The following is an 18,387-nucleotide window of genomic DNA, read 5'->3' on the forward strand; positions in this document are numbered from 1 at the left end:
AGACATTGGCAATATTATCATTTTCTAACTTATTATTGTCACTAATTATGATACTTCTGTCAGAAACCCTCCCCATATTTCCAATTTAGCCTTAGCTTCAATCACTGAAAGTGTCCCTTTTTCTTCCTTAAATTCATTGCTTTTATACTGGTTGAAATATTGGTACTTTTCATCTTAAGGTGATTAAGAATGTTCTTGTGGGGCACATGTAGTTAATATTATAATTGCTGAACTTAAAATAGCTAATGAACATGTTGTGTCAATTAGTATACTTATTTTGAAAAAGTAGCCTTCATTCTGATCTCTATTTTCCCTTTTAATAATTTTCATAATTACTTTTATTAAATTCTTACAATGCAGATTGAAAAACTACATTATTGGTTGGGATGTGGAGGTAAAGTGGAGATCTGCTTACTAACCTGGCATAGTGGACTTAATGTATTTGCATATTTTCCCTCACTTTTGCAAAATTTGAGGAGTTTTTCCTTGATTTATTTTTGTCACATGTAGATCACTGTGACATGCTGACTCCTGGCCACTGCACATTCACTCTGCCTAGGCCCTCTCCTTTCTTTCTGGGAGGAACAAGGAGTGGTGGTGGTGATGGTGACATAGAACATCCCTCTAGTATTTTCCTCATACTCGAACTTTTTAATACAAAGACAGAAAACCATGAAGGCTTTTAATTATAACATTTTGGGGTGATGAATAAATATGTATATGGGAGATGAGTGAAAAGGGGAGGAAAAATGAGAATGATGGCTCTACCTTTGGGTCACTGTGTAATACTTAGGAACTCACTAAGCTTTTTAACCCTTAATTTGCTCCTTTCAAAAATACTTATTTAATTTGATAGAACAGAGAGAAATATAGAGGGTAAGGGTAGACAGAAAGAGAGAGAGAGAGTATCAGCTGCAGTAATGCTTCACCCCTTGTGAAGCTACTCTGTAGGCTAGGACTGGGGGGCTAGGACCCAGGTTCTTGTGCACAGTAACTTGTGTGCTATACTGGATGAGTTACTGCCTAACTCCCAATTTGCTAACTTGTAACCATGGGATAATATTATTCTTATCAACCTAGTAAGGCTATTGGAGAGAACATATGAAAAAATACATTGGGAAGAAATTATTATGATTCAGCCAACAACAGTTTATTAGCATGTTTCCTCCCACCCTCTAGCCCGATATTCCTTTTTTTAATGTTCACAGTGGTCATTTTTATGAAAAATTTTTATTACTAATTTAATATTTGTTTACAAGATTGTAAGATGATAGTAGTATACTTCCATACAGTTACCACCAGCAGTTCTGTGTCCCATCGCCTCCATTAGAAAAAATGTTCATAGCAGCATAATTTTCTTTACATTTTTATTTATATAAAGGAAAAACTGACAAAAACCATAGGGTAAGAGAGGTACAACTCCACACAGTTCCCACCATCAGAATCACATATCCCATCTCCTCCCCTGATAGCTTTCCTATTCTTTAACCCTCTGGGAGTATGGACTCAGGGTTATTATGGGGTGCAGAAGGTAGAAGGTCTAGCTTCTGTAATTGCTTCCCCACTGAACATAGGCATTGACATGTCAATCCATACTCCCAGCCTTGTCTCTCTTTTTCCCTAGTGGGCTGGGGTACTGCGGAAGTGGGGCTCCAGGACACATTGCTGTTTTTTTTTTTTTCTGAGCCTGACATCTGATATGCAGGTGGATTCAAGTTATTGTCTAGGGAGATATCATGGCTGGGAAAAGAATCAGGAAGCTGGATCAGGGATGAGAGTAGCTCTCAAATATGGGAATGGTGCAAAAATATTGTTTATTGTAAACCCCAACGATTTTATCTGATCTGGGGCCCATATTCAGCTTAAGAGCCTATGTGAATTCTGCAGCCCTGTAGATCTAGACTCATATTCTGTGGTTATCAGTAGGAATGTTCCAAAATGCCCCAATTTCAGATCCCATCTTCCTCAGGTAGAATATAGAGTATGTTGTCCAGCCTCCCTTTGGAGGATGGAACATTCTCTACTGTTATTGATTTATGTTGAGGGAAAGGTCTATTTTGTTGTTCCAGATAGAGATGACTGGTAACAATGGAGAGATGGATTTATTTGAGGTCTAGGTCCATCATGTCTGTTTGGGAATTTCAGGACTCTCTGACTAGGGCCCCAGCTGATCAGGTGGACTGATAATAACTAAAGAGTCATTGCTAAAGTAAGTAGCACAATTTGTAATAGACAAAACCTGGAAGCAACCGAGTTGTCTAACAGCAGATGAGTGGCTGAGCAAGTTGTGGTATATATATATACACAATGGAATACTACTCAGCAATTAGAAATGGTGATTTCACCATTTTCAGCCCGTCTTGGATGGAGCTTGAATAAATCATGTTAAGTGAAATAAGTCAGAAACAGAAGGATGAATATGGGATGATCTCACTCCCGGGCAGAAGATGAAAAAACAAGATCATAATAGAAAACACTAAGCAAAACCTGTACTGGAGTCCGTGCATTGCACCAAAGTAAAAGACTCTGGGCTGGGTGAAAAGGGGGAGAAAATGTCCTGGAAAAGGATGACAGAGGACCTAATAGGGGTTATATTATTATGTGCAAAACTGAGAAATGTTATTCATGTACAAACTATTGTATTTACTGTAAAATGTAAAACATTAATCCCCCAATAAAGGCAAAAATAAATTAAAAAAAAGAAACTTCCCTATTGTTCATCCCTCTGGGATTATGGATCAACTTTTTTTTTGGGGTTGCAGAAGATGGGAATTCTGATTTTTGTAATTGCTTCTCCACTCCACATGGACATTGGCAGTTCATTCCATACCCCCAGATTGATTCCGTTTTTCCCTTGTAGGGTGGGGCTCTGGACAAGTGAGGTTCCAGGAAACATCTGTGAGGTCATCTGCTCAGGGAATTCAGTATGGAATCTTAGTAGCATCTGGAAGTTGTTGGCTGAAATGTAGTAAGATGAAAATCGGGACAGAATGTTTAATGAACAGGAACCATAAAGTAAGAATAAAGCAGATTTAAGTAGGGACCTTAGGGTAGGAGTATAGTAATTATAAAATAAAAGGCTTTAGGGCAAGGCTTGGTGCAGGTTTAAGACATATCATAGGTTTATTACACTGCAGTACAGCAATATGAAATGGTATTATTATGTACAACAAAATAGGCAACGGGACAGGGATATGACTAGGCTGGACCTATGAGTCTATAATTTAGTTACCAGAGTTTGGCTTCACATGTTCAGTCATGGTGAGTCCTGAGGAAGGGAGCAAGCACCATCAGTGCACAGGAAAAGAGATGGAGTTCTGGCAGGCTGATGCTTAAATCACTTGGTTTACACAAGTCTGTCAGTCTGACATCACTCATATGCTAATTACACCCAAAATCTTATTCACATGCTGTGTTACAACATAGAAGAAAACCAGGAAGTCAATTTTAGGAGTGTCCCTAGGAGCCTATGTCTTTATAATCTTTGCTTGAGCTTGATAGCTAACATGGGAGTAGACCAGAAATATTGTCTAGGAAGATGGTTTCAGAGTTGAGAGTAGAACTAGGAAACAGGATTAGGGCACAAAGCTGCTTACAAACTTGAAGACATATAAATGGAATTAACTGCTTACTGCAATGATCTAACCTGGGGCCCATATCTATTCATATTTATCACAAAAGCTTGTGCAAACACTGAGTCCATGTCAGATTTAGCTCACAGTACATAGTCACAGTTGGGAACATTCTAAACTACACTCATTTCACAGTTTTCCTTGATTGTTAGAGTAGAATGATCCAGACTGCCTTCGGAGAGTGAGGCAGTACCTACCATTACTAGTTCTTGTTGAAGGTACAATCCTGAAGAAGACTACAAAAGTAGCCTGGGTTTCTTTACCAGGAAGCAGTCTTTGAAAAAAGGCTGCTTGTACTTTTCATAATCTTACAAAGTCTAATATAAGAAACAGAGGCATTACCTCATTGTGGTCAAGCATACCTGCTTTCTAACAGCCATTATTCAAAACTAGTTGTACTTCTCCTGCTGACATTCAATCTCTCATCACATCTTCCTCACATTCCCTCCACTCTCAGGCACAAAGCCTCATTCCCAGGGGCCAAGCTCAGGGCACTTTCTTCCCAAGCCCTAACATTCCAGTGTAAGCACCTGCAATTTATGATCTTTATTCCCTTCCTGCACAAAGCACATAACACACAATACTATTCATTGAGATGGGAATTGTGGTGTAATGAAAAAAAGAACATTATATTAAGAATTAAATAATGAGCTCTGGTCTGGCCGGTGTACCTCAGTAGACCTTTAACCTTGGGTAAATCATTTCCTCTCAATATTGTATAAAGTGACGGAGAGGGAATTGCTAGAACTGTGTGATAGAAATATACTGGCATAAGAAACTGCAGATTGTATTTGTGGTTCCAGTGTTCCTGCTTGCTCACTTACACTGTGACTTGAAGTATGTCATTTCCCCCTTTAGCTAGCCATACTCCTCCATATGTGAAACAAGCTAACTAAATTAGGCATCTCATTAAGGTCCCTGTCATCCTAGAAATTAGATGACTCTGTGAAATGGGCTTCATTAAATTAGTGTGGCTTGAAGTGCCCACCCAGTTCCAGGCGCTGTATAATGATGAATGTTAAGGACTCATGGCTGGACACAGCTCTGAGATACTTGTTCCTGGTAATGCTTCAATTAACAATGTAGCACCTCATTCAGCAAAGTTCCTGAACTTCCCGTAATTTTAGACCCACTCTCCCTCATCACCACCTGTAATTTTAAGCAGTGGTGATGAATCATAAAGAAGCTTCAGAAACACTCCACCATCTGCGTTCTGGATATATTCAAAGTTCTGTCATCAACCTGCCATTGTGGTCTCTGGCAGCCTTAATCGAGAAACAGGCCAGAAAGCAATGGCAGATTAATGGAGTTGTGAGGGAAGTGGTTGATTTTTGACAGAGGGATCTGTGAAAGCCATTTGTGTGCTGCACTTAAGAGATTAGAATTGAAAAGGTTTTTAGTATCTTGAATGTGCAGTTACATGTTACACACACACACACACACACACACACACACACACACCTCTAAAGTCCTTTTGGCTATCTGTTCCTGTTGCCAGACAAAGAACACTTGATACATTTCAGAGAGATGAGAAGTTTTCTTGACCATATTCTGCCAAGTATGTGATAGATTTTCTTAGTATAATGCCTACAATTAAATAATCCTTCTGGTTGGAAAACTGCCTCTTATCTTTATTTTAGTAAAAGTGACTGAACAATGTTGTCTCATTGATAGGTGTATGGTATAATGCTAGGAATTTTTTATTTTATTCTACTCATTTCAACTTAACTGATACATTTCAGTGAAAAAATATACTTTAATGCTCTTTTGGATTTCCTATCTAAGTCAAATTCGCATACTTTATAATTCCATAGTAAGTAAGTTTACCATCTCTCCTCTCCTTTGTAGTAGGATGGGCAGGTCTTATTTATTTATTTATTTATTTATTTATTTATGTATTTATTTATTTATTTTCAGGTCACTACTCAGTTCTGGTTTGCGGTGGTACAGAGGATTGAATCTGGGACCACTCAGAGCCTCGAGTATCATAATTTGTTTGCATAACTATAGTGCTATTTCCCCTGACCCCTTTGCTTTTTTGAAAGAAGCTGGATTCCTGATTCCAGATCTTGAGATAATGCATCCCTTCAGGTCTCTAAGTTAGCAAGATTATTCCAGTGGAAGCCTGGAAGTTATGTGGGAGGTGTTGGCTTTATTCAGGCGTCTCTCCTACCACATACACCATTCTAGATACCTAGAGCTAAAAGTTTTTTAATCAGGCTGTATTTGAGTTGACAGGATAATCATTAATTTAATTTTAGATTTTACCTTTATACCTTAGACACTATAGAACTATAAATCAGGCTGAAGGAAAGCAAAATGGGGAAAGTTACCCAAATGGCCCTTGAGAGAATGATCTTATCCATAAACAAGGGTCAGTGACACCTAAATGAGTCTCAGAACTGGTGATCTAGGAAAAAAAAATAAGTCAGTGGAGACTACAACATAACTTTCTGCATTTAGTGCTATGATACAACTCATTTCGCCATCCCTACAGAGAAACCTGAGACAATGAGGAGCAGCCTGACTCTGGTGGGGACCCTCTGGGCCTTCCTGTCCCTTGTTACTGCTATGGCAAGTTCTACCAGTTACTTCCTGCCTTACTGGCTCTTTGGATCCCAGATGGGGAAGCAAGTGTCATTCAGCACTTTCCGGAGGTGCAACTACCCTGTTCGGGGAGAGGGGCACCATCTGATCATGGTAGAAGAGTGTGGGCGCTATGCCAGCTTCAGTTCCATCCCAAGCCTGGCCTGGCAGATGTGTACGGTGGTGACAGGTGTCGGCTGTGCTCTGCTGCTCCTGGTGGCACTGGTTGCTGTTTTGGGCTGCTGCATGGAGGAGCTCATCTCCAGAATGATGGGACGTTGTATGGGAGCAGCACAGTTCGTGGGAGGTAAGACTGTATTGCTGGGGCTGGGTACATTGGAATTTTACAGTGGGATATGGGATGTGTTAACTTATCAGGAAATCCACTCTCACTCTTTCCTTTGTCTAACTTAAAGGTCATGAGGCAGGGGACTCCTTTGAATTACTTAGCAAGGGACTTCTCAAAGTGATCTATATCATCATTTTATTCTACAAATAAAAATGAGTTGCCAAAATGGCTAGTAGACCTAGTTCAAATCTGTAGCTTATCCTCCATTTTTTCACCTATTGCCAACTTTCCAATAGTAGCAATATTTAGAATAGTATTACTACTACTCTGAATAAACTTAGTTTCTTTTTTATTTTTTAATATTAATTTATTTATTCCCTTTTGTTGCCCTTATTGTTTTTTTGTTGTAGTTATTATTGATGTCATTGTTGTTGGATAGGAGAGAAATGGAGAGAGGAGGGGAAGACAGAGAGGGGGAGAGAGAAAGATAGACACCTATAGACCTTCACCGCTTGTGAAGCAACTCCCCTACAGGTGGGGAGCCAGGGGCTCAAACCGGGATTCTTATGCCAGTCCCTGTGCTTTGCGCCACATGCGTTTAACCCGCCGCGCTACCGCCCAACTCCCATAAACTTAATTTCTAAGAATCCTAATCTTTAGTAGTTATTTTGGAACAATCTCTTAAAGACATATATACAGGTGTTAATTACTAAAATGGTGTACTCATAGTCCTCATAAATAATATATGTTCAAGAGTGAAGTACAGGGGCATGCAGCCATCAGTACTAGGGTGCTGGTTGAGCGCACATATTACAGTGCACAAGGACCCAGCTTCAAGCCCTCAGTCAGCCTTCAGTTACAGGGTGGAAGCTTCACAAACAGTGAAATCGTGCTACTGGTTTCTTTTTCTCCTTATCTTCCCATTCCCTCCCAATTTTCTCTCTCTATCCAAAATAAAATCAATAATAAATAAATAAGTAGTGAAATACTAGGCACAATACACTTTAGGTAACTGCTTAGTTTGACTACATGCAAGCTAGCCTTGTCTTGTGGCCATCAGTGATCTATTCAGTTTTTTTTTTTACTCTGACTTTCCCTATTTGTCTTTTCTGACACTCAGGCAACCTTCAAATTTAGTGAGGAGGCCTGGGATGTGACAGTATGTGGATGGGCTGGGAATAAGTAAACTACAACCATGGTTGACTTACTTCTGGAAAGCAATGAGAGAAGAAAAAGCAAATAGTAAACATAAATATGAATATTTGAACTGTTTTTTATAACTGATAGGGCACTGAGAAAAAAGCAGTAGTAGAGCCTATTGTTGAAATGTGTTTCCATTACTCATAAAAAAAGCTCTCATAAAATAACCACCATAGTTCTCACAAGTCTTAGAAACAGTTTTCTTGCTTCTGTTTTTTTTTTCAATCTCACCTGATGTATGTATCTGCCTCATCTCCTAGATTTTAAAGCTCAGAGAACATATTTATTTATTTATTTATTTATTTATCTATTTATGAAAGGAGGCATTAACAAAAACAAAACCGTAAGATAGGAGGGGTACATTTTTTTTTACATGGGGAAAGGGCTTACACATGCAAAATTTCTCTGTCCTGCCTCCTTTTTTTTTCATTCAGATAGACAAGAGAAAGAGATATTGCAGCAACAAAAACTTCCCTAGTTTTGTGGCTCTCTCATGTGATTTCAGGATTCAAACCTAAGTCACACACATCAAGGTACACGTGCTACTCTGTGAGTTATCTCTCCAGTGTCAAAAAACACTGTTGAGGTGAATTGTTGGGTGTGTAATGAAAATTCAGACAATCATGAATTGAGTGTTGAATAAATTTGATGGAGTGGAAGGTGTACAGAGGAAGTTGAAACATGAATACCATTTTTCATCTGTATTCTATTAATCTGTATTCTCCACTGCATTCTGCTTATAGGAACATAGTTACAATATTTACATTTAGATGTCTTCACATTTCAAGAATAAGATCTCATATGACAGCCACAGATAGAGTGAAGATGCAGGATGTGCCAAAATATTCATACTTAAGAAGGAAAATTATATTAAGCATATTGCTAAATCTCCACTTTCCTTCTCTGTAAAATCAGATAATCAAATGTTCCCACTTTCTTTTTAGAAACTAGTACCTATCAAGTTTTCACTGTATGTGAAAGAATGGTAAAGACTTTCTTGTATATGTCACATTTTATAGTATGCTTTTGACACAATTTATCCCATACTCCAGAGGTCTTAAATCTTGATTCCTTAGAGACAGGATCTGCTAGTAGCAGGGAGCCAAATCTATACAGCATTTTGAACTTCATGCATAAAAGACAGATGAGAAAGAGATGTGGGGGGTTCAGTTTCTTGCTTGCTGGGAATTGATTTTGCTGCTCTAGTTCTGGCTGCTTCTTGGCAGTTGGAGCATTAACTAAAATATATTCAGGGGAGAAGCCAATATTTTTCAAGTCTGGTTTATCTCTGCCAGACCCCAAACCACTGAAGAGATGGATTATCCATTAGGAACTATCCCCTCCCCCTGTCTGATTCTTGTTCTCTGGCTTAGGAGCTACCCACAAAGATGAGTGGTGGGAAGTGAGAGAGACGGGAAGAAATAAAGAGCTGCTAACCTGAGTCATACTCAGCAAGGTGGCCTGATGTAGCCCATGGGTCCCATTTGTTCCACCTGCAACTGATCTACTTGGATTATCATAGAGTCCAGAGAGCATTCCATTAGGATCTTCATGCCCTGCTGCAACCAATGAAGGAGACATCTGGTCAGGAGATTATTTCAACTCTGGGGATGCTGAAGTTTCCAACCAGCTGCTCCCTAGTCTCTGTAACCAAGGCCATTTTTCATATTCTTCTGTGTATACATGAGCAAGATTCTTGGGAGTTATCCTCTATCTTCTGCAAAAGCCAAATAGAGAAGAAATAAGTGAAAAATAAATATAAGGAACTTCTTGGATGGAAAAAGTGTTAGCTTTTGGATCAGGTTACTTAAGGGAGGCCAAGAATGTTTCTAGAGTATGGAATATATCAGAATCACCTGAAGTACTTAAAAATGTGGACTCTTCAAGTCTACAATCCTCTTCCCTACTCTAAGCCTGACATATGTAACAGGTAGAAGAAGTCTTTATATTTTGAACAATTCTTTTAGTCACTCTGACATAGAAACTCTCTCTCTCTCTCTCTCTCTCTCTCTGTCTCTCTCTCTCTCTCCACACCCCTTCCTTCTACCTCTCCCCTCCACCATTATCTCTCTCCCTCTGCCTCTCTCAAAATCCTTTATAGGGTAGAATTCAAACACCTACAGAACCAGCAGTTTTTTATCCAAATACAGTGTAATGCCAACACATTTCAAGCTGAATGAAAGTAATCAATAACTTGATTCATAGAAAGTGTAGCATTTTTCTAAAAACTATTGCCTCTTCTGGAAACCATTAATTCCTGGGAAGTCATTACAAGTTTTATAGGCCATCATTTAATTTATCCATACCAAGCTGGAAAAATACCATGAAAGTGGATTGCTTTTGTTTTGGAAAATGGTATTCAATAAAACTACCTTACTAACAAAAGGTTCATGTAGAAAACTGGTGCAGCACAGACATTGTGTTACAAAACTTCTGAGTTCAAATTTTGATGCTGTTGATTTTTCTGTTTTCCATTGGGGAAGAAATACTACCACCACATTTTTTCAGTGTTCCATCAATGACTTATATGAGACTTACCTAGAGTGTTTGTTAATTCAGGTATCTTAGTGGCATTATAAGTCCACTGAATCAAAATTGCTATTACCTGGTAATCTCCATTACACACAACCTCTCAGGCTTATTTACTTTTTAAAAGATTTTATTTATTTATTTGTTCATGAAGAAGATAAGAGGAAGATAGGAGGAGAAAAAGATAGATGATAGATAGATAGATAGATAGATAGATAGATAGATAGATAGATAGATAGATAGAAAGAAAGAACACTAGACACATTCTGGTACATGTGGTGCAGAGGATTGAACTCAGGACCTCATGCTTGAGTGTCCATTGCTTTATCTGCTATATTACCTCCTGGATCATAGCTGATTTACTTTTAATAAAGATAACAGTGAATGATGTTAGATGTATGTGTCACCCATCTCAAGAAATACAATGCTACCAATATAGTTGAGAACTATTTATATTTCCTTGCCCCCACTACACAAATAATTGTTGTCTTAGATTTATTATTTCTTGTTCTCTAGTGTACACTAAGATTTGAGAGCTGCTGTTTAGTTTTTGTTTATAGTGTCACTTCTTTTTGTAATTCCCATGTCTCTCATCTCTGTCTGTAAATAGCTACCCACACAGTGTGCAAGGACCTAGGTTCAAGTCCCTGGCCTACTCTTGTAGGGGGAAAGCTTTACAAGTGTTGAAGCAGGGCTTCAGGTGTCTCTCTGTCTCTCCATCTCCCCCTTCCCTCTCAATTTCTCTGTCTTTATCCAATAACAAATAAAATAAAAATAAATATTTAAAAAAGTTAAAATAATATATAGCTAACCATGTCTCAAAGGTTATGTCAGTTGCAGACTCTGTGAAACTTAGTCTGATCTACTTCAGACATCTCTAGAAGAAGTAAAATATTTTATATTTATGGAGACATTATAGATCCAAATGACTGGAATAGTTTACTGGGAGGTTTCACTAGGAAGGGAAAATTGAGATGTAGCTGGAGGATAAATTTATAAATTTTCAACTATGTGTTGAAGTTGTTACTAGTACAGTAAATTAAGCATGTTAATAACAGATTAATCCACGCTAAGCTTTACTGATGATAGTAAATTCAAACTACTTATGTAATTACGGTACCTTACAAGTACTTTGGGATAGAGTAGGGAATATAACAAAGTAGCTGCCTCTTCAACAATTGTACTTCTAAAAGGAAACTTGTGTCCAGAGACAAATGCTAAGCATCTGTCTAATTGAGTCTGTACTGTTGAGAGGGGTATAAAAATGTTGGGATATAGAGTTGTAATTTTGGTAGCAGAGGAAGACTGCAGGCATATGAGTTGTAGCTGGAAGGTTTTAAGTGTGCCTGAGGGCTTTTACTGAGTCTGAGGTTCCTACAAATGCTAAGTATGCGTAAAATGTGGCACACTAGGTATCTCTGAAGAGTAGTGAATTCAAACTACAACAACCATCTATGGAGAGGGCATACCATAAATTTTGAGACAGTAGATTCTTGTGGAGATAGAGTATTAATGTTAAGACTCCAAAAGCTTAATTTTCCTTGCTAAAGGTAGTTTAAAATAGCAATATATTCATCTGATTATAGGCAGTTTGGAGAGATTTCCCTAAGGGGCATAACTGATTGTAGGGCCAGTAAAACTAGAAGTTAAAAAGGCACATAAAAAGTGAGAGCCATGTCTATAGTTAATATATGATGGAGGTGGTATTTAAACTAGTTTTTACTGCCACTAGAGTCCCTGCTCTTAATATATTCAGTGGAGTTTTATTATATTTTGATGTTCAGACCAGATGCGTAAACATTTTTGGTAGTGCTTTCTTTATATGTCATACTTGCACCTCAGGCATGTGAAATTTTACTGTTCTTGGACCAACTATTTAATTTTCTTTAGATACATGGATATATTATAGATAGATAATAAAGATACATGATATAGAAAGATGATAGATAGATAGATAGATAGATAGATAGATAGATAATAGACAGACAGATGATAGATATAGATCGGTAGGTAGAAAGAAATAAATGACAGGGGGACCAGGTGGGGTTGTACCTGGTTGAGTGCACATGCTACAGTGTAAAAAGATCTGAGTTTTAGCCCCTGGTCCCCACCTGTATGGGGAAAGCTTTGGAAGAGGTGAAGCCACTTTATAGTGCTCTCTCTCTCCATCCCCCCCTTCCTTCTTTATTTCTATCTGTCTCTGTTCAATAAATAAAGATAATAAAAAATAAATGATATATAGACAGTACAACACCAGAGATTCTTCCATTTTTATGGTTGTCCTATGTGGTGCCAGGCCATAATATGGCAAAACATATGCCTTACCAGCTAATCTATCTCCTGGATCTACAATGGAGAGTTTTGAAATATATATCCCTGGTCTGCAGTTAGTGGATTAATTGTCTGAAATCTTGGGTAAGAATCCCAAACATGCATTTTTAGTAATTTGCTTTTCTTCCAGATGATGACAGGATCTGATAATAACAAATGTCTTCTTTATTTTTATTTGAGGTGCATCTTCAAATTTCCAATTTATGAGAACTAGTGGAAGCAAATATATTTTATGATAAATCATTCATGATTTTATTTAATTTATTAATTATATTTTATTGACATTGGTTTGTTGTTCTCTTAAGTCTCATTAGTCTCAATGTTATGTGGTCTATCAAGGTCTGCTGTCTATAAAATTCCTAATACATGTCATATATATTTGTTAGAGATATTGTTGCTGGTGAAATAGCTCACTTGGACTGAGAACTGCTTTACCATATATGTGACCCAGGGTGAAACCTACTCCTGACCACACTGAAAGAAACTTCAGTGCTGAAATCTCTCTCTCCTTCTGCCTCTCTACCTCTCTGACTATAAAAAAGGCACTTGACTAGAAATAGTTCCTGCTTGAGAAATTAGAGTTCATTTTGGTCCAAGGTACCTGAAGGTAGAGACTGGAAAACAGAACTGATGCTCTTCTATAAGCTGTCTAGCTTGTGAGGGAAAACTCACTTTTCATTAACTTCTCGCAAATAGTACACACTAATAGCTTTAGAAAGCTTAGATTGTATGTCTCTTTTTGTCATTAACCTATTACACATTCTCTGGGCTCACATACTCTGATTTGTAAACTTCATATTGCAGACTTTCAATTTATCACTGATATAAAAGCAAGAATATTGTTTCTCATTGCCACTGGATAAATTCTAAAGTCTTAAAAAGCCTTAGAGTGATCAGTTTCATTTTCTTTAAGACCAAAAGACGGATGGAAATGCTTTCTAATTTTAAGCATTCCACTGAATGGGGAGATCTTACCTTAGCTGGTCATATTTTTTTAGTTTTAAATCTGTTCTTTCTGTTTTATAAGATTCCTGCTTATTCTTTGTGCTGTTTTTTGTTATTTTATTTTTCTTATGCTTAACGGGACAGAAAGAAATTGAGATAGGAGACAGGAGATAGAGAGGGAAAGCGAAACACAATAGTATTGTTTAATACCTTGTGAAACTTTCCTTCTGCAGGTGGAGACTGGAGATTGAACCTGGGTCCTTGCATATAGTAAGATGTGTGCTCAACAAACTATGCCATTGTCCCCCTCCCACCCTAGGTTCCTGCTATTTCTACGATTACATTGAATACTGAGAAAATCTAGTTATCATGTTACAGACCATATTAAAGAGTAATCTCTTAGTCCAAAAAGATTCATCTGAAGTCAAAGTGCATTTACTATTTTCTCAGAATATATCTAAATCTTCCTCAGTGAGGAAAGAGATTAAGAGGCAAAGCCAATTGCCCCTGTAATGGTGTTTCACTGTTTAACTGAACTCCAGAGCTCTGGAGTCTATAAAAATTTCTTTCACCCAACACTGAACAAATAACTGCTCCGTGGAAGTTTTGGGTCATGTTATTAATGTCTGCCTTTAAGTCATAATTAGTGGCCATTCCATGATCTTTACATTGGTCGTCAAAGATTTCTTTTAATTAAACTTTTTTTGGTTCCAAGTAGAGGGACTGACTTAACTTATCTAAATGAAAGGGGATTCTATTATAACATAAGGAAAGTTAGACTGGAAGACCACTGGAAAGGACTGGATTCTCTTTTTAAATTTTTTAATTTAGTTTAGTTTTTTATATATTTTTTGCCACCAAGGTTATTGCTGGGGCTTAGTCTCATCACTCAAAATCCACTGTACCTTGTGGCTGTTTTTTCCTTCCTTTCTTTTTTTTTCTCTATTTTTTATTAGATGAGACAGAGGAATTGAGGGGGAAGATAGTGAGAGGGAGAGAAAGAGAGATACCTGCAGACTTACTTTACAACTTATGAAGCTTCCCCATTGCAGGTGGGATGCAGAGGCTTGACCCTGGGTCCTTGAACTTGGTAATATGTGCACTAAAACAGGTGTGCCACTGCCCAGTCCCAGGACTGGATTATCTTTGGCTCTTTCATGGGTGCAGTAGAAGTTTTTATCATATGTATCTGATTCATACTTTATTTTCTTTCTCTTCCTTTGATCATCTGACCAGACTTAATTTTTATTCATAACTTTGGACTTAAATTGGCAGACTCCATCAGAAATACAAACATCAGAGTTATTGGGGTTCCTGAAGAAGAAGACAGGGAGAAATGAGTAGAGAACATATTCAAAGAAATTTTAACTGACTTCAGTTTAATATAGATCTGATTCCATCTATTGGTATATTTTCTTTACTTGTGTTCTATCTACTTACTAGCTCAACATATTTATGTTTCTTTGTCAAAATTTCCAGAAGCAATAGTCTGTTCTAGCTCATACATTCATGTCAGGTTATGATTTCACCTATTTTCTAGTTGACAAATAACTATTTGCTTTTGTTTCAAAGGCAGAGAAGAGTCATACAGGTTACAAAATGTAAAATCCCTGACAGTCAGCAGGCATAGTGAATGAAACAGTTGACTTTAGAAGGCAGTAAAGAAAAGAAGACTAAGACTTGTAGTTCCAATCAGAAAATAAAATAAGATAATAAGTTTCAGAGAATCTTCCTGAATGAGTAAGTGGCCTAAATAAAGGGGAGGGGATAAAGACAAAAACAAACAAACAAACAAACAAAAAAACACGATGAAAAGTATTGGAAGACAAAGAAGAGAAGAAAGTCATGATTCCTTAGAAAATTAGGAAGTATTTAGGCAGAGAGTGTGTGATGTCCTCCTACATCAGATAAACCTAGGCAGTGTACAATGAACTTAAACAAAATGCATGTGTGGGAGTGGTTGGGGGTGTTAATCACCCTTGCAAATATCCACATATAGTTTACAGTTAAACCTCTATGTCCACAGTTCTACACCCACAAAGTCAGCTGACCGACATTTGTGATTGAATCCATAATTTGGCCTGAAAAAAGGGAAAAATATATGCAGTTCAAATCAGTGTTTTCAAGGGTCAATTTCAAGTTACAGAAACCATAAGCTACCTTCGATTAGTAGGGTTGCATTTGATTTTTAGAAAAGTATGCATTTTAGGAAAGAGTAGCAAACTGTATATTGTTGCTCTTTACAAATTAGACTAATTTAGTAGATGATTCTATTTAGAGAGGTTTACTGGACTCTGAAAGTCATTTCCAATAACATTTGGACTATATAAAGTACATAGGCATGTTTTAATTCATAATGTTGAACTTTTTATGAGCAGCCTTCTCAGATTCCCATGACAATAAAACTCCTGTGGCATTATAACATTTATTGAGTTGGTATCATATTTTAGGAAAAATTAGTAGAGAAAACACTGAGTAGAGAAGGCAGAATATGATCTGAGCAAATCCACAGGGAATGGTGGCATGACAGAAAATCTGGTACAACAAGGGCAACAAAAGGGAATAAATAAATATTTAAAAAAGAAAACAGAAAACGTGGTAATTTTTCTACCTCTATATATGTATGTATGTTTTTCTTTCCAGGTCTGCTGATAAGTTCAGGCTGTGCATTATATCCATTAGGATGGAATAGCCCAGAAATAATGCAGACATGTGGGAATGTCTCCAATCAATTTCAGTTAGGTAAGGTGACCTGTTAGGGATGGGAGATTATTCACTGGAATTTGGTTTCCAAAGTGTTTTTTATCCTGAAGGGGTGAGTATAATGCCTGAAACTGCTTCTTGTCTACTATGTAACCCATTATTTTATTAGTGATTTAATATTGATTTATAAAATTGCAAGATACAATTCCACACCATTCCCACCACCAAAGTTCATGTCCTCATTCCCTCCATTGGAAATTGAAGTGGTTCTCCCAAGGTCACAGAAAAGGGTTGACTATCATATATACATATATATCAACTCTTCATATTATATAACTTAAGATCACACAATGCTATATGACAATTATATCTCAATAAAACTAAAAATAAAAGATAAGGATTGTGTATTCAGTCTAGACCTATATTCAAATTCCAACTCTGGCTCTTAGTAGTTGTGTGACTGGCCATGAGTGAACAGTGACCAAAAATTCATGTCTAAGAGCAACAAAAACACCTAGAATCTCAATAACAACATACAGCATTTGAAGAAACTTGCTGAGCCACAGTTGGTTGCAGGCAGGCACATGGAAAGGGGTAGTTGAATAGATCTTGACAAAATAGCAGCTTGAAATGGGAATCTCAAAAAAAAGGAAGGAAGGAAGGAAGGAAGGAAGGAAGGAAGGAAGGAAGGAAGGGAGGAAGGAAAGGGGGGAAGAAATGGGAGTCTCAGCTGGTAGGTAGCAGGTGGTACTATCTTGGAACACTGGCTCAGCTCTAAGAATATGTGTGACAGTGGCCTGCCCAGACAAGAGCAGAAGGCAGCCAGTCCACTATTTCATAGAGAAGTGGTTCATTTTTTTTTCTATTTCTCTCCTCTTTGTGAGTTTTACATTCACACAGGTGTGTTGGTTGTGTCTTCTAATGTTAATTTATCCTCCACCTGACTAAATCTACTTTCAAGACCTCTTACCTTAACCTGAACAGCATTTAAAGTGTCCTTTATGCCCTGCAGTTCTTTTTTGGATTTTTTCTCCTCTTTATTTTTCATTTTCACTTTTTTCACCACTCCCATCGCCAAAGGTTTGTATCCCCATCCCCACCGCCATAAATAAACACTATAGTTTTCCCAAAGTCTTGAAAATAGTTATTTTTTCACATGTATATATATATGTATATACAATTATTTATATTCTGCATATGAATGAAAGCATTCTGTAGTTGTCTTTCACCTACTTATTTGCTTCACTGAGCTTAATCTCCTTTAGTTCCATCCACTTTATTTCAAAGAATAAAATACCACCCCTTTTTATTGATGCATAATACTCTGTTGAGTATATGTCCCATAGCTTTTTTAATCCAGTCATCTGTCAAAGGGCATTTTGGTTGTTTCCAGGATTTTGTTGTTGTGAATAAAGCAGCTAAAAACATGGAGGTGCATATAAACCTTCTAATAAACATCATTATATCTATTGGGCATATGTCTAGCAGTGGAATTTCTGGATCATATGGCATTTCCATATATGTTTGTTTAAGGATTCTCCATACTGTTCTCCAGAGTGGTTGCACCAGTTTACATTTTCACCAGCAAGTGCACATCCTCTTCAACACTTTTGATAGAGAGTATTCTTAGAGTTGTAAGGTGGAATCCCAATGTGGTTATAATCTGCATTTATTTGATAATGAATGAATTAGAACATTTCCCCATATGTCTGTGGGCCATATGTATCTCTACATTAGAGAACTGTCTATTCATATCTTCTGCCCACTTTTTAATTGGGATGTGTATTTATTTTTCTTGAGCTTTAGGAGTTCTTTGTAGATGTTTGATATTAACCACTTGTTTGAAATGCAGTGTGAAAATATCTTTTCCCATTTGCTGGAGTTCTTATTTATCCTTATAAAATTTTACTTTCATATGTAGAAGCTTTGTAATTTGATATATTCCAACTAATTACTTTATTTTTGTATTTTTATTAGTCATTCAATATTAATTTACAAATTTGCATGTCAGCATGGGTACAATTCCACACTGCTCCCACCATCAGAGTTCTGAATCCCTGCTCCTTCCATTGCAGTCCAACGCGGTCCTCCCAAGGTTGTAGACAAGGGCTAACCATCAAATCTACAGATATCTGTCTACATTTCTACATAATTTCCCCCTTATTCTTTTCT

The 18,387-nt window shown here is 37.3% G+C and overlaps 1 protein-coding gene across 1 annotated transcript in view; it reads left to right on the forward strand.

Moving 5' to 3' along the window:
- The window catches only part of LHFPL1 (LHFPL tetraspan subfamily member 1), a 91,286-nt gene that overhangs the window by 20,066 nt on the left and 52,833 nt on the right, over positions 1-18,387 (forward strand). Inside the window, exons 2-3 of the mRNA XM_016193787.2 lie at positions 6,130-6,525; positions 16,156-16,254. Coding sequence (XP_016049273.1) covers positions 6,144-6,525; positions 16,156-16,254 — 481 coding nt within the window. The 5' untranslated portion in view covers positions 6,130-6,143. The remainder of the gene's footprint in view (positions 1-6,129; positions 6,526-16,155; positions 16,255-18,387) is intronic.

This window comes from Erinaceus europaeus, chromosome X, assembly GCF_950295315.1.
Source record: "Erinaceus europaeus chromosome X, mEriEur2.1, whole genome shotgun sequence".
NCBI lineage: Eukaryota > Metazoa > Chordata > Mammalia > Eulipotyphla > Erinaceidae > Erinaceus > Erinaceus europaeus.